The sequence below is a fragment of the Hibiscus syriacus genome, unplaced genomic scaffold (genome assembly GCF_006381635.1).
Source record: "Hibiscus syriacus cultivar Baekdansim isolate YM2019G1 unplaced genomic scaffold, ASM638163v2 tig00110348_pilon, whole genome shotgun sequence".
In the NCBI taxonomy this organism is placed as follows: domain Eukaryota; kingdom Viridiplantae; phylum Streptophyta; class Magnoliopsida; order Malvales; family Malvaceae; genus Hibiscus; species Hibiscus syriacus.
This window is the reverse complement of record NW_024062699.1, coordinates 2,050,286-2,066,377: the sequence shown is the minus strand read 5'-3', so window position 1 is coordinate 2,066,377 and position 16,092 is coordinate 2,050,286. Positions and strand designations below refer to the sequence as shown.

Sequence of the window (16,092 nt, the reverse complement as noted above, 5' to 3'; positions counted from 1 at the left end):
AAAAACATTAAAATAGGGTAAATTGCAAACTTATCCCTAAACTGCTTTGGATTTACCAAAAAAGCCTAATCAAATTTTATCTAAACTTCAAGGGTTAAAATAAAAATTAAATCATTTTATTAACGATAATTATTTAACGACCGTTAACCTTCAACGACTACATCTTAATTAAAACGAAACGAAAGTGATCAAATCTTATGTTTTATTTTAATTCAGTGAGGAAAAGCTTATAAAACTCAAACGACAGTGACCATTTCTAAGATTATCCTAAAAAAATGCTCTGTTGGCAGTTCATCATAATCATAACAATTTTAAAGGGTCTGCGTTCAACACGCATTCTAATACTATAACCATAATCAATTTTCTTTATCCTACGAAGAAATGATATTGAAGCATAAGGTTTAATGTGGACATACTACAATTCTGCTATGACCAGCATTCTTGTTCCACTCACATAAAGAGTCAAAAACGATTTGCAACGATTATATCAACTTGAGAATATTTATCGCTACTGTTAAACTAATCCTTACCCGGTGACAAGAGCAAACTTCAATAAATAGGAGCTCCATAGTTTAGAGGTTTACTAAACTAATCAAGGACCATTGCACATATACAGAGCATCACCAGTGGTGAACTTGCCTGAATTAGGCAACGCCAACCGACACAAATACTATTAAAAGAAAAGGAGAGATCTCGTAAACTATGATTTCTAAGATAGAACACAATACATATTAATAAGAAACAAAGGGTCAAATCATTACATTTCAAATAGCTCCATTTGATCAATCATCTTCAACACTGAAAACTCATTTCTCTATCTAACCTAATTTCATTTGGTTTTAAGTTCTGCTCCTGATGGTAAGATAAAAACAGGTGAAGGTTACCTTTTTTTTACCCTCTCCTCTTTTAAAATTTTGCCGCATTTCTGCCTTTTACACGTATGCAAATCATCAAAAGCCACCTAACAATGATCCCACCTCCAAACTAGTCACCGATCTCACATTCCGTACATCATGCCCTCTGGCTAAAATATATATTCATAAAATATCTCGAAGGATTGAAGCCACTTAAAATCACTGCACAACAGAATAAGTTTTTTTACAGCTTAGCTATGATCCCCATGCCAAAGCAGAATTAGAAATAAAGTCAAAAACTTACAGATAGGCGATAAAACAATTATGACACCAATTGGGTAGAGGAAAAAGGTTGTTCTCTCCAGAAAGGGAAGTACTGTAGTATAATAGATATGCCAGTTCCCAAAGGTAATAATAATTAGCCACTTCTTCGGGAAGTTCCATAGCCAGAAAAGAAAAAAGATAGGCTAGTCACCAGAGGGATAAAAGAGAAAGGGCATGCAGACACGCTTACCGTCATACCCTAAAAAGTTGAGGTAGTAATAGTAAGAAACTGCCACCATGAAAAGAAGATTTGACAGAAGTTCAGGGATAAACCCGTGGGCTACCAGAAGAGGTGACAGAAAATAATGAATTACTGCCAAAACAACAATGTTCACATTAGATCCCTTTAAATTGGAAAATACAAACGGAAGTGACAAACAGGGATTAATAAAAAAATTACCGTAAAGCATTACAAACATTGGGAAGAAAGAGCTGCAGTGCACATCAAATGCATACAGCCTTCAAACAAAGAAAAGCTACAGTCAGCACCGCACAATTATTTTAGATAATAATATTCACAACCTACTCTGCTGCTTGCAGAAAAAATAAAGCATTAATGATTCGGATCTATCAAATAACAACCAAACCAGTATAAACAGCTCACACAAAAAGAGATTAAAAATTTCTGGAAAAATAGGAAGAAGTCTTCAGACTTGCCATTCAACCCGTTGTTCCACTACGTGACTGTTTGGAGCCTCCTCCCGAAGATAAGCATTTGTCAGAAACCTGCATGGAGTAAGAAAATGAAATTCACCACCAAACAAGTTCCCTTGTGCAACCGTGCTAGCATGAAATTAGTAATACATTTAAGTTCAGCATTTATCTCATTCAATTTTTTCGGGTGACAGAAGCTTAAAACCTTCAGCTATGTTTGCATTGTTACATTTGTGGCAGAAGCTTGCAGCATCTCATATACATGCTTACAGTTGTGTTGGAGTTATTAATATTTTTTTCTTACTGGAAGAAGCATAAGGAACGAGACTAAGGCTTATATAGCCTCCATATAAAGTTAAATCAATGTAGATTTTTGGCTAACAATTCCTTGGGATATCCCAAGCAGTCAGAGTTAGTAAAATGTAATGAAAAATTTGATCTCCCTCGTTTAGTAAGACTGATGTAAGAAAACAAACCGTGACGGCCTACTCCACAACTATAACTACATTCCTATTAAAAAAAAAGTGAAACAGTTATGGCATTCAGCTGCAGCCAGCAGCCTCGGACCTAATTAAAAGAAGCAAAAATTATAGAACAGAACAAATATATGCCAATTTCCAAAAGCATCTGAGCCTTCAGAAAGAACAAGCACTAACTTAGTAATACATATAACTTTAGCTTTTATCTCATTCAATTTTATATTGCTGACAGAAGCTTAAAACCTTCAGCTATTTTTGCACTGTTACATTTGTGGCAGAAGCATGCAGCATCTAATATATATTCTTACTGTTGTGTTGGACTTATTAATAAGTTTTTTTTTTCTCATTGGAACAAGCATAATCAACAAACCTAAAACATAAGCAAGACTGATGTAAGACAACAAACCGCTACAGCCTATTTCACAACCATAACTACATTCCTATTATAAAAATAGTGAAACAGTTATAGCATTCAGCTGCATCCTCAGACCTAATTAAAAGAAGCAACAATTTTAGCACTGAACAGATATATGCCTATTTCCAAAAGCAACTGAGCCTTCAGAAAGAATGACAGACACTAACTTAACTTATGCAGCTTTCCAATATAACAAATAGATATTATCAGTATATATGCTACACGCCAATTTGGAGCTAACAGTTAAGATATTACTTTAAGAGATAACAAACTCCCGTTTGAAAATAAATAGATTCTGCCTCTTACCAACAACATGTAGCCAGAATTACTCCAGTTAGTAAAAAATGGAAAAGCAATACTGAAATAACTACAAAAACAGCATGTGCAGCACTGTGATCATACCTGCATTACAAAGAAAACAGAAAAATATTACAATGGCTAGGTCAACAATATATCCAGCAGTTCAGTGGAAAAGGAAGAAGTAAAAGAAAATAATTCCATTAGCATTCTTAAAGAATCCAAATATGTTAGTACATTATTGGGGCTAGGGATGGCAAGCGGGTACAATTTCGTGGATTCCGCACCGTATCCGCTCCAATTGGGGCGGGGATGGGTATAATTTTAGTGGGTAGTGGGCGGGTGTGGATTTAGAAAGTGGTACCCGTCGCGGGTAGTGGGCGGGTAATGGGTTTGAGACCTTACCCGCCCCGCATCCGCACCGCATCCACCCGCCCCGCATCCGCCCTCCCCACATCCTCCCGCCCAACTAAATATCCATTAAATTTTAGACCATTCTGAATTTAGGTGTAATTTTAAGAGACTAATTTATAAATCCTAATATTGTATAAGATATAACTTGTAATTTAACCAAGTATTAGGGATAAGTTTATGCATAAATTTTTTTCTTTCAAACCTCTTGTCTTCACTCTCCAGCTTATTCATGTATGTTTCTTCCTTTTTTACTTGAAATTTAATTTTTGTAAGAGTCATTTCCGTAGTCATTTCGTTTTAAGCTCCTCTGCATTTAGTTTTAAGAGTTTAATTTTTATTTGCTCGTACTGATTTTTAATTATTTTTTAGATTCATCTTAATGTTTGTTTTAAGCTTAATTTCTTAATGTTCTACAAATCAATATCTTCTGACTGAGCACCCACGTTTTTGGCTAACAGAGTCAGATCGTTGCTTCTCAAATCTCTATTTTTAACGCCACTGAATAGAATTAAGTGTTTCACATGTGCTTCAAAAACCTCCATTTTTAACGCCATTGAAACTGACTTTTTCAAATTCAAATTTCAACCGAGTATTTTGCAATACTGGTGTTTTATTATGGTGTTTTATGAGAATGATGATTGTAATACTGGAGTATCAGATGTCACAAGTATTGCTTGAAATTTTAGAATGTTGTGCCAAAGAACAAAAACATTATGTGCTTGTCATTTATATTTCTAGACTTTAATTATGTCTTTTATTATGATGTTTTATGTACTTTAAAATCTATATTAACACTTAACTCAGATAATCATTAGTTTATTTTATTATGTTTCTTAATAGATGTGTTTGTTTTATGTTTGTTACTTATGTATAACTTAAGTTTGTTGTCAGGCGGGTCTAGCCGGGTACTTCTCCAGTGGGTAGTGGGTGTGGGGATGGATTTGAGAATGTACCCGCGTGGGCGGGTGTAGATTTGAAAATTTTTACCCATCATGGGTGGTGGGCGGGTGGTGGATTGAAAAATATTAGGTGGGTATGGGGATGGGGGAGGGGGTATCCGCACCCGACCCGCCCGTTTGCCATCCCTAATTGGGGCCATGATATTACTCTACTTGGGAGAACTTAGCACCCTCATGATGCAGCCCCAATCATGTTGCTTAAGACTACAAAAAATCCAAGGCTGTTTATAAACTCAACACAAGAATTCTTACAAAAAGATACCATACAAATTATAAATACCATAAGCACACCAATGTTTTTTTTATAGAACATACGCACACCAATGTGAGATCAATAAAACTGAATCTAAGACGACTAATTCCTAAACAACCCAATAAATCTAAAAGCAAGGATCACTTTTAAAGTTCCGATGCCTAGCTAGTCATTTTCTTTATATGCAGTCATGTTTGGAATGAAAAAAGAAACTTACGCAGCACAATAAGCTACTGTTGCAACTGCCAAAAGAAGGCTACAGATTACAACAAAAGCAGGGTCGTCGCGCGCCCACTGGTTCTTGGTTTCTGAACGAAAAAGACAAATAAAATGTTTTTGTAGTTCATTAGATGATGGAAAGAATCTAATAACATCACACCTTTAACATGTTAGTGGAACATGAAACTTAACCCCAAAAGGAAAAATAAGAAAACCTATTTTGACGCATTAATTTTAAAGCTATAACACGGTATTTCAACTCTTAGCAACTTATGGGTGCTTTTGGATAGTTTCTTTCACATGGTGGGGAGACAAAGGCAGAGATAAGTCACCTAATAGTAATAGATGAAAGCACATCCCATCTTCATTGACACTCAGTTAATTACTTGATAGAGTACAATCCAGTTGAACATATAGAATACAATTTATTGTAGGCATAGGCCAAAGGATGAGGGCACTTATAAAAAAATAGCACATGCAATGTATAAAATGATTTACACTATTGAGAGATCATTATCATGATTCAGTTGTATATGCATTACCACTTGATAGCGTACAAGTCATTTGAAAGACAACTATACTTGCAGTTAGTATATCCATGGGAACAAAAGTAGCATGCCGTGATTGAAAACATTGCTGCTACAAGTTAAGTGCTGAAAATGGGCATGAATGAAAAAATCAATTAAAGAAAAATGAACATACGTTTGTGATATTTTGTGTGCTGATAGCTGCATCCACCATAGAAAATCATGTCCACAATAGAACAAAAATAATTAGAAAAGAACATTTTAACACACAAAAAGCTTCTTTATGCATTTAATCCCTTTACTAAAAAAATCAATAAGCATGCGCAGAACCAAGCAATAGCAAGTTTCCGGTACCAGATGCAAATACAGCAATCTGTCACAATACTATGATCTCTACCCAAACAGAAAACATAAGTGAAATGAAATAATACCATTTTCCGGATAAAAAATGAATTAATAGCAAATGCTCAAAATTCTATTGAGATAAAGAGGATTACTAGCTCAAATTTTATCCCAAGACTCTCTCAAAATGCATCTAGCGGAAGCAATGAGAATTAAACTATCAGTCAGCAGAAAATGAGTGTCAAATGTCAATATAAGTACTTTTCTTATATTCCAGGCATCATATGAATTTAGCAACCAGTAACCGAACAATGATTATAATATGGGACGACAGGAAAAAACAAGTTGAACTGTGATAAGGGGTTAATAGTATACTTACACGACCTTTGGTGCAGTACATAAGTGAAGCATTTGCCAGAAGGTATATTCAATATCCATTTGTTGCCACTACACAAACCAACAAAGCTGCACAATCAGATGAAGCAAACCATATACTTCAAACATTATGTTGTAGAAATGTAGCGATAATACAATCAGAAATGAAGCAAACCAAGTTAATTGCATATTTTGTTTAGCTGGAATTCACCGTTAGCATAATATTTCAAATATAAATTCGTGAAAGTTTTCACATTATGTGATGGAAGCAACGGAAATTTACCAGCTTACACAGCAATATCTGAAAAAGCAGGAATTTATATCATACAAAAAGTCACTTAGGTTGATTAAACTACTCAAAACTTAACAATCAATACCGTGAGTGCTCAAATTTAACTTGACAAAGACATAAATCAAAGTCAAATTGTTCATTTTATTAGAAAATTACCGCTTAATTAGTAGGAATTCAATTTGAAATGGTCCAGGCTATTTCTACTTTGACATATTTCAGGGAAGAAACTCAGGAATCACTAAATGGATCCAAAGTCCTATTACACACAAATCGCTTAATTCTCTTCTCATTATTTCTCCCGTATTGAAATTGGAATTTCATTCTGGATTTAACATTAATCACTTATATTTTATCAATTCCAAACCGCAAGCCTACTCCCTGATCCCATATACAAGCTGCCACTAAATCTTAAAATTAGAATAAAAATAATAAATAAATAAAAATTGGAAGGTAAATATGTGAATTCCATTCAATCAGGAACAAGAGAAAAGGGACAACACCAACTGACAGAAAAATGGATGAAGGAAGCAATGATTCCTAATTGCATCAAGATTCAAAAATTTGGATGGAAATTAGATAAAAATGAAGATCAGATCCAGCGATAGAGAGATTGAACCTTGACAATTCGACGGAGGTACTGAGGGAACATGGAGTTCGGCCGAGATGTGGAGGGCGACGAACGCGTTTTGCTCACTGTTGGTAACATATTCCCTTATTGTTCTTCCTTCTTGTTCTTGCTTGTTCAATACGCTTCTTAAAAATTTGTGGGATCCCTTCCTTGTTTTCCCTTTTACAGATCTGAGTCTCTGGATCTCACTTGAGATGATAATACGGGAGCGTAAAAACGACGACGACTGTATTTCTCTCGGTCCCAGGCTCCTCTCGACTCTCGCTCTGACTAGGAACCTGCCTCTATTCCATAACGTTTTATCATGGACTTCCAACTTGGGCTTACACAACCAAACCAATTTTCTTTTCCTCTTTTTTTTTATAAATATGTTTAAATTTAGGGTAAAATATATAAATAGTTCCCAAACTTTTATAGTACTTACATTTTGGTCACTTAACTTTTGAAACTTACAATACAATCATCAAACTTTTAGTTCGTTTTCATTTAGGCCCCGTTTGATTAAGGGTATAATTCATTTCCGGAAGGAATGTTTTTTTCCCGGAGGAATATACCCACATTTGGATGAGCCACATTACCAAGTACCGGTAAAAAATTAATACCAACAGTAATTTTGTCTCTCTTTCCCGATAATATCTATCCCCATCTCTCTTAGGTATTTCATTATTTCCGTCTTGTTGTCTAAAATAGCCTTCTCCCCCACTTTGTTATGCTGAAAGCTTCTTATTCTTCAACTTGGTTATGGGTTTGTGTTATCAAAATTGGAATTCCCAAAATTGAAATCCCTTTGTAAAGCCACTCGTTCCTTCCTCACGCACCACCGCTCTAGCCTCCAGATTTTGTTTTATGTCTCTCTAAATAACGAGAATGGTGGGAACAATAGAGGCAGTGGATTCATCGGGCTCCAACAACAACAAGAACCGTATCCAGGTCTCTAATACCCAGAAACCTCCTCTTCTTCTATGTTAATCTTGCCAAGGTTCCTTCACTTTGTTTTTTCTTTCTAAATTTCTAACTCTCGGTGATTAATGAATAATATAAGACTTTGAGTTATGACTTTGGGTTTTCGTTTGTTTTTTCCGTTCGGATTTTGTTGTTGTTGTTGTTGATCATGATATGAACAAAAAATGAATTAAATTAGTTTTTTTGGTTAGTTGTTTATACATTTATTTTTGCTCCCTTTTAACAGTGGTACATGCAGCAATACAATTAGGTGGAACTCTCAGCGCTTGGAATGGGTATTCTTTCTTTGCTCTTCTTTCCACTCTCACTTGCTTGGTTTACTCTTGGAACTTTTTTATTCGGATGTTCTTTTTAGTATTAAAGTGGCAGTTTGCTTTGTTGCTCTCTGTATTTCTTATTAAATATTATATGTTTAGCTTTTGAGAGATGGAGTTGTCATCTAAATTGATAGCTTCAACCTTTGTGGCTAAAATATCATGGAGCTCGCAAATTATTTTATTCTTGTTACCTTTCATGGCTACTTCAATGTAATCAAAGGAATAAAGTGAATGATTGGTTTTACACCACTCGAGTTGATATACAACACATTACCTTGACATACAAACATGCTATGTGTATATTCATGGAACGTGATTTATGATTGTGTTGAAATGCGGCTCTTGGTTTTGAATATTGAGGAAAACATAACTGTTTCTTTCTCTTGTTTTTCTTTTAACTCGCTTTCTATGCGGCCTGACAACTATTGCTACTGTTGTTACCATTGCTGAGATATTGAAGAACAATGGGCTAGCCATAGAGAAAAGTGAGTCTTAACCATAACAAAATATACATTTTAGCTTTCATCTCTTTTTTATAACTCAAAATTTGTATCGTGATATATATGCATTATATGACAGAAATCATGACTTCCACCATTGACATGGGAGAAGAATCAGGCGGACGACCTATACAAAAAGCTAAAGTAAGTTGTAAGACTGTTAAACCAATTAGATATATAATGAGGCATCTGATTATTGTGTAGTTGATATGAGAGAGGAATTAGGTGGATTACTAGTTCTGGGACATAAATTCTATTAATTGGTAGGTTAGGGATTAATATATAGTACAATTCAGTTGTACTACTTTCGTCCATTTTTAATCATTTAACACTAACATTAATTCTCAGGTTCATTGAAGTTTTCTTATTACAATTTGCTATATTATAGATTGAAATACTGTTGAGGAAGTCGGAGAAGTTTGATGAGTTGATGGCAGCTGCTGCTGAGGAAGCCTTAGATAATGAGTAAAGCTAAGCTGGGAATAAGATTGTGAGTTGTGTTACTTTAATTGTGAGCATCTTCAACAATTCTGTTCTTGTTTACATGTGAGTGAAGCTTAGTCATTGTGATGAGATTTTAGGAATTTTTGTAAACTACTATTGCCATTTATTATTTAATATTCAAATTTGTTGTCAATCCATTTCTCCTGCAGTCCTATATGCCGTCAATTTAGACTATCATTTTGATTGTGTTCCTTCTACAATTATGTCGATCTCTTTTTTATTATGACTTTAGAGTATGGTCCCAACTTTTTTGTGTATCTTAGCCAGTTATATGTCAATCTTTTGACTTGAAGAAATTTTTGAGTATATAATATAACCAACATATATGATTAAGTTTAGAATGTCATGGCTATTATCTTTTGTAAGTATGAACATTGTACAAACTTTTGATGGTTAATGTTATACTTCTTTCTGTTATGTAGTATATGACTTGCAAGTAATGTGCTAGTTTTCGAATATGTTAATTACTTTTTATAAAATTAAATATCATAGTGAAAGTTAAAAATCCCTAATATTGAACATGAAATATTTTTATATAAATTATATTAAAGTGAAATTTTAATATATTTTTAAATAAATTATATAAAATTTAATATTAATTAAAATTAAAATAATACATGATATTTTTAAATAATAAAATAATATATTATCGATGAATTTTTATATAAATAATTTTTATCTAAATATATTATCGATGATTTTTTACATAAATAATTTTTATTTAAATAATTAGAATTTCACTTGTTAAAAAATATAAAACAAGGTCAATTTGATAAAATATACATTCTAGTAATCTTTTATTCCTTCAACCAAACACTGTAATCTTACATTACTGTCAAACAAACCAAACATAGTAATAACATTCCCAGTAATGTGTTAGGTAATGTTACATTCCGATAATCATATTCCCACTGATAATCTTATATTCCATGAACCAAACGCACCCTTATATCCTTGTCGTTACCTCCGTTAGTTTTACTGACGAGACACTTAACTCCAGTTAACCCACCCCTTTCTTCTTCTCCAAGTTATTTTTTCTTCTTATTCTCCATGTTATTTCTTCTTCTTCTTCTTCTTCTAAAACTACATTAACCTCCATTTGCTTTATTTATGATGATATGCAGGGTTACATAAGTTGGGATCGGACCAATGCAATGACTCATACCTTTACCACGAGAAGGATGATATGTTTTCCCTTGATTTTCAAGCTTTTGAGAGTTTTGTTTATTTCATCTGAAAGCAAAATGACAAGGTTTCTCGTCTATCATGAATTTTGCAAGCTGGGAGAAGGCCTTAAGGTTTTGACACCTCGTATAAATGGCATTGATACCTCTGTTAGTCATCATGAAAACCACTTCTTTATCTATAAGAGAAGTGATGAATTTTTCAGTTCAAAACTACTAGTTTGTCCAGTGGATAATACATCTGCAACAACAGTATTTATTCCTCACACTGCACTAATTCCTCATTTTCAATTTTCATTCATGTTCTTCATAAACATGAATTTGGTTCTTTTCTGGACATGTTGGCTTCTTTTTCAGTTTTACATATATGATTATTTGGATTTAGAAATCATTTTTTAAATTCTCTTAGTTACTCCAAATAGATTTTGCTTAATTATTTATTTTTTCTATTTGGGTTATTGTTAGTTCTATGATGGGTACTTTGTATGAAATTATTAGTTAATCCTTTAATGATTCAAACTAGTAGTTTCAGATGTATTATCCACTGGACAAACTAGTAGTTTTGAACAAAAAAATTCATCACTTCTCTTCTAGATAAGGAAGTGGTTTCCATGATGACTAACAGAGGTATCAATGCCATTTATACGAGGTGTCAAAACCTTAAGGCCTTCTCCCAGCTTGCAAAATTCAAGATAGACGAGAAACCTTGTCATTTTGCTTTCAGATGAAATAAACAAAACTCTCAAAAGCTTGAAAATCAAGGGAAAACATATCATCCTTCTCGTGGTAAAGGCATGAGTCATTTCATTGGTCCGATCCCAACTTATGTAACCCCGCATATCATCATAAATAAAGCAAATGGAGGTTAATGTCGTTTTATAAGAAGAAGAAAAAACATGGAGAAGAAGAAGAAAAAATAACTTGGAGAAGAAGAAAGGGGTGGGTTAACGGGAGTTAAGTGCCACATCAGCAAAACTAACGGAGGTAACGACAAGGATATAAATGGAAACGAACTAAAAGTTCGATGATTGTATTGCAAGTTTCAAAAGTTGAGTAACTAAAATGTAAATATAATAAAAGTTTGGGAACTATTTATATACTTTACCCTTAAATGTATCAAACATAAATGTTTTATTTGGGTTAATCTCATCCCTATAAAATAGAGTAAATTAATTTTTATAACGACCTAAACCTAAAAATTCAACGTCGGATTAATTTTTTATTTAAAATCATTGGCAAAATATTTTGGATAATGCGTTGAGAAAAAAAATCGCAGCTATTGCAGGTTGAGAATTATTTACTTGGATAGGCGTTTGCTACAGTGTAGAGGAGTGTCGCACTGTGCTGGGCGAGATAAGGTTGTGTCATCGAATCAATATTCCCAAGAAGTCACTCCAGTTGATTAAATATAACTTACAACATACTGGATTTTACCATGTAACTTTTGTTCGGGAGTTCAAGTTGGTCTCGAGTTTGATGATAATAATACTGAGGAAGAAGAATTATATGCAACTCAAGCATATATATTAAAGTTGATTGGAGGAGTTTTGATGCCGGAGGTTTTGCCAGTTTTAGGACTCGCAGATTTGAGTCAGTAAAAGCATATAAGTATACATGCCCCTAGCGAATCAAAAGTATGTTTATGTCTGGAATAGCCATAATGATTCCTCATTTTATCGTAATTTCAGGATTTAGCCATGAGCGACAGCACCGATCCTAGCCACAAGATCATAGTAGAGAGCGTAGTCACTTTAGCGGGTAAATCCGGAGACGAGTTTGCCTCAGATATTGAATTAGAGAGACAAGGGGTCGACGAGGTGACCTTCTCATGCACATGGTACGTGTCATACCTAGGGCACCTACACTAGTGGTTGAGGGAGACTATGAGGACTCTTCACTAGTTGCACTTTACCCCTTAGGGTAATTTGGAGTGTGTCACCGTTCTTTTGGAGGGTGACTCTATAGATTGGTGAGAGACAATTGAGATGGCTATGGAGCCAGAAAGGCCAATGTGGGAGCATTTTTGTCTGGGTTTAAAGAGAAGTATATTGGGGAGGCTTACACGGATGACCTGAGAGATCAATTCCTGCACCTGAGATAAGAGGATCGTTCGGTGATGGAATATGAGAGAAAATTTCTTCGGTTAAGTCGGTATACACTAGAGTTAGTAGCATCATAATATCATGGCTACATAAGGTTCAAGGAGGGCCTCCACCTCAATATTCTCACCTATCTAGCTACAGATCCATCTGGGGTCTTTATCGACCTGTCTCGTAAGGCAAATGCACTTGAAAAGGTTTTAGGGATGAGAGTTAGAGCTCCTATTACCACCTTAGGACAGGGTCAGAGGGTGGCTAAGTCTTCTAGACCGACCCAATCTTAGGACAAGAGGGCCAATGATTCTTAAGGGTCATAGAGGACCCCAGTAAGCCAGTTCAAAAGCTTTTCATAGAGCGCATATCGTGGGGATAGATCCAGGTCTCATCGGAGACTTTTATCATCAACTTTTATGGTGAGTGCCAACTGATATGTGGGGACATCGTACCCTACTTACTAAACATGCATGAAGAGGCACATTGGGACATGTCTATCTAGAACAAGAAGATGTTTTTGGTTGTGGCTCGATGGATCATTTCATTCGGGATTACCCAGAGACTGAGAGTAGGACCGTAGATCAGACCCAGAGATATGTTCAGTCAGGCCTTAGGGGTCAGGGATCTGCTAGAGGCGAGAAATATATTTCAGGGCAGTATAGTAGAGCTGCAGAGATTAACAGTTGGTTTCAAGCATAGGGTGACCTCATGTTAGTATGTCATTAGAGCTTAGGAGGAGTGTAGCCCTATAGATGTGATCTTAGGTACATTTACAGTGTTTTCTATTCCGGTTATAACACTAGTGGATCTAGGATCCACTCATTCATACATATGTCATGACTTACCTCAGGAAAGAAACTTAGTAGCCGATGATCTAGAGATGAAGGTCAGAGAGTCCAATCCTCTAGGGTTAGACGTCTTAGTAGACCAAGTCCACCGTCGTTGCCCAGTAAAAATTCAAGGCAAAATATTTCCAATCGATCTCATAGAGCTTCACTTTAGAGAATTTGATTTAATTTTTGGAATGTATTAGCTTTCAAAGCATGATGCTAGCTTGAGGTGTAAAGATAGATAGTTTAAACTCAAGAAGGTATACGAAATCAAGGTTGTAATGATTAGTGAGAAGTCGAGGTGTCCAAGGATTATGTCAACCATCAAGGCATAAAGAATGTTAGACCAAGGTTGTGAGACATTCTTAGCTCACGTGAACGACACTTGAGCCACAGTCCCGAGACTGGGAGATATTAGAGCAGTGCAAGATTTCTCAAATGTCTTTCTAGAGGAATTGCCAAGACTAACACTCGATCAAGAGTTAAAGTTTAGCATTGAGATTTTTTCAGGTTCAGCCCCGATGTTCATTGCCCCTTACCGTTTGGTATCGATGGAACTAAAAGAGTTAAAGGCTCAGATTCAAGAATTGTTAGAAAAGGGTTTTATTCGGCCAAGTATTTCTCCATGGGGTGCGTTGGTTCTCTTTATCAAGAAAAATGAAAGTTCAATGAGGTTGTGTATTGACTACCATCAATTAAATAAGTTAACCATCAAGAATCATTACCCACTCCCTAAGATAGATGACCTTTTTTACCAACTTAAGGGATGAGGTACTACCAGTTGAAAGTTAAAGATAAAGACATAGACAAGATGACATTTAGGAAAAGTTATAGTCAATATGAGTTCCTTGTAATATCGTTCAGACTCACCAATACCCTGATGGTATTAATGGACCAAATGAATATAATGTTTCACCTATACTTGGACCAATTTATGGTGGTGTTCATAGAAGACATACCTATGAACTCAAGATCAGAGGATGAGCACGACTGATACCTCTGTATAGTTCTATAGACTCTCTGAGAGCGTTAATTGTTTGCTAAGCTTGGGAAGTGTGAATTATGGTTGTCTGAAATTGCGTTTTTGGGCCATGTAGTGACAACGGATGGCATTCGATTTGACCCTCAGAAGATTCAAGTTGTTTTGGGGTGGGAATCTCTGAAGAATATTACCGAAGTACATAGTTTCTTAGTCCTTGTCGTGTACTATCGACGATTTGTAAAAGGTTTCTCGACGATCGTCGCCTCGATGACTAAAATGCTTAAAAAAGAGTATATTTTGTTTGGGATGAGAAATTTTAAAAAAGTTTCAAGCAGTTGAAAGCCATTCTAACCCAAGCCCCATTGCTAACCCAACCGAAATCGGGAAATGACTTCACCATATTTAGTGATGCATTATTAAATGGTATTGGGTACGTTCTGATGCAAGAATGAAAGTTGTAGCTTATGCTACTCGTCAACTCAAGCCTCAGAGCGTAACTACCCCACCCACGACTTAGAATATGAAATAGTAGTTTTTGTACTATAGATCTAGAGGCACTACATGTTTGGCGAAAAATGTCATATCTTCACCGATCACAAAAGCCTCAAGTATATCCTAACATAAAAAGAGTTGAATTTGAGACAACGTAGGTGGGTTGAACTATTAAAGGATTATGATTGTGTGATCTACTACCACTTAGGGAAAGTGAATGTAGTTGTCGACTCGTTGAGCAGAAAGTCAATGTTAGAGCTAAGAGAGTTGTTAGCACGTCTGAGCTTATTTAGTGATGATGGATTATTAATCGAGCTGCGACTAGAGCCCGAGCTAGTGGGCGAGGTTAAGAGGTTTCAGAGTTTAGATAGTCACTTAAGGACTCGCATAGAGAAAGTCCACAAGGGTGAGGCCTTAGGTTTTGAGCTGAGAGAATATGGGGAACTTTTCTTTAGAGGTAGGTTATGTGTTCTCTCTGACAAACGATTACGTAATAAGATCCTCTATGAAGCCTATTGTAGTCCACTCTCAATCTCTTCGAGTAGAAAAAATATATACCAAGAACTTTGATCCTTATACTAGTGGCCAGACATGAAAAGGGAGATGTCTGAGTATGTAGCTAAATGTTTGGTATGTCAGCAGGTCAAGGCTGAATACTAGGTTTCTTCAGGGTTGCTTCAGCCGATTCAGATACCGTAGTGGAAATGGGATCACATGAAATGGATTTCGCGACAGGGTTACCAATAACTAGACTAAAACATGATGCAGTGTGGGTTATAGTTGATCAGTTGACAAAGTCCACTTACTTCTTACCGATTCGGATGGATTTTACCCTTGAGAGACTAGCCCAGTTGTATGTCCCTGAGATCATGAGGTTGTATGGCGTACTGTCATTGATCATTTCAGATATAGATCCTCTTTCACTTTTCGATTTTGGAAATCTCTTCATGAGGCTTTAGGCACCAAACTCCACTTTAGCACTGCGTTCCATCATCAGATGTATTACCAGTCTGAGCGTGTTATTCAGATTTTAGAGGATATGCTTATGTACCATCATAGACCTTAAGAATAGGTTGGAAGACTATTTACCACTGGCCGAATTCGCATACAATAGAAACTACCAGTCTAGCATCCAGATGGCTTCGTACGAGGATTTGTATGGGAGCAAATATAGGACCCCGCTTTGTTAGACCGA

At 35.6% G+C, this 16,092-nt stretch overlaps 1 protein-coding gene and 1 pseudogene across 1 annotated transcript; one reads left to right on the top strand and one right to left on the bottom strand.

Annotated features, from left to right (window-relative positions):
• Positions 1-897: 897 nt before the first annotated feature.
• Positions 898-7,315, bottom strand: LOC120120812 (protein unc-50 homolog). Its single transcript, XM_039140352.1, has 10 exons — positions 7,021-7,315; positions 6,117-6,184; positions 5,571-5,596; positions 4,867-4,957; positions 3,033-3,128; positions 1,836-1,904; positions 1,579-1,637; positions 1,369-1,491; positions 1,159-1,230; positions 898-1,076 (listed from the first exon to the last, which is right to left on the bottom strand). Exons 1-10 carry the CDS (start codon positions 7,108-7,110, stop codon positions 1,012-1,014), a joined length of 759 nt encoding a protein of 252 aa, XP_038996283.1. The 5' UTR covers positions 7,111-7,315; the 3' UTR covers positions 898-1,011.
• A 584-nt stretch (positions 7,316-7,899) lies between these two features.
• LOC120120920 lies at positions 7,900-9,281 on the top strand (annotated as a pseudogene).
• Positions 9,282-16,092: the final 6,811 nt, after the last annotated feature.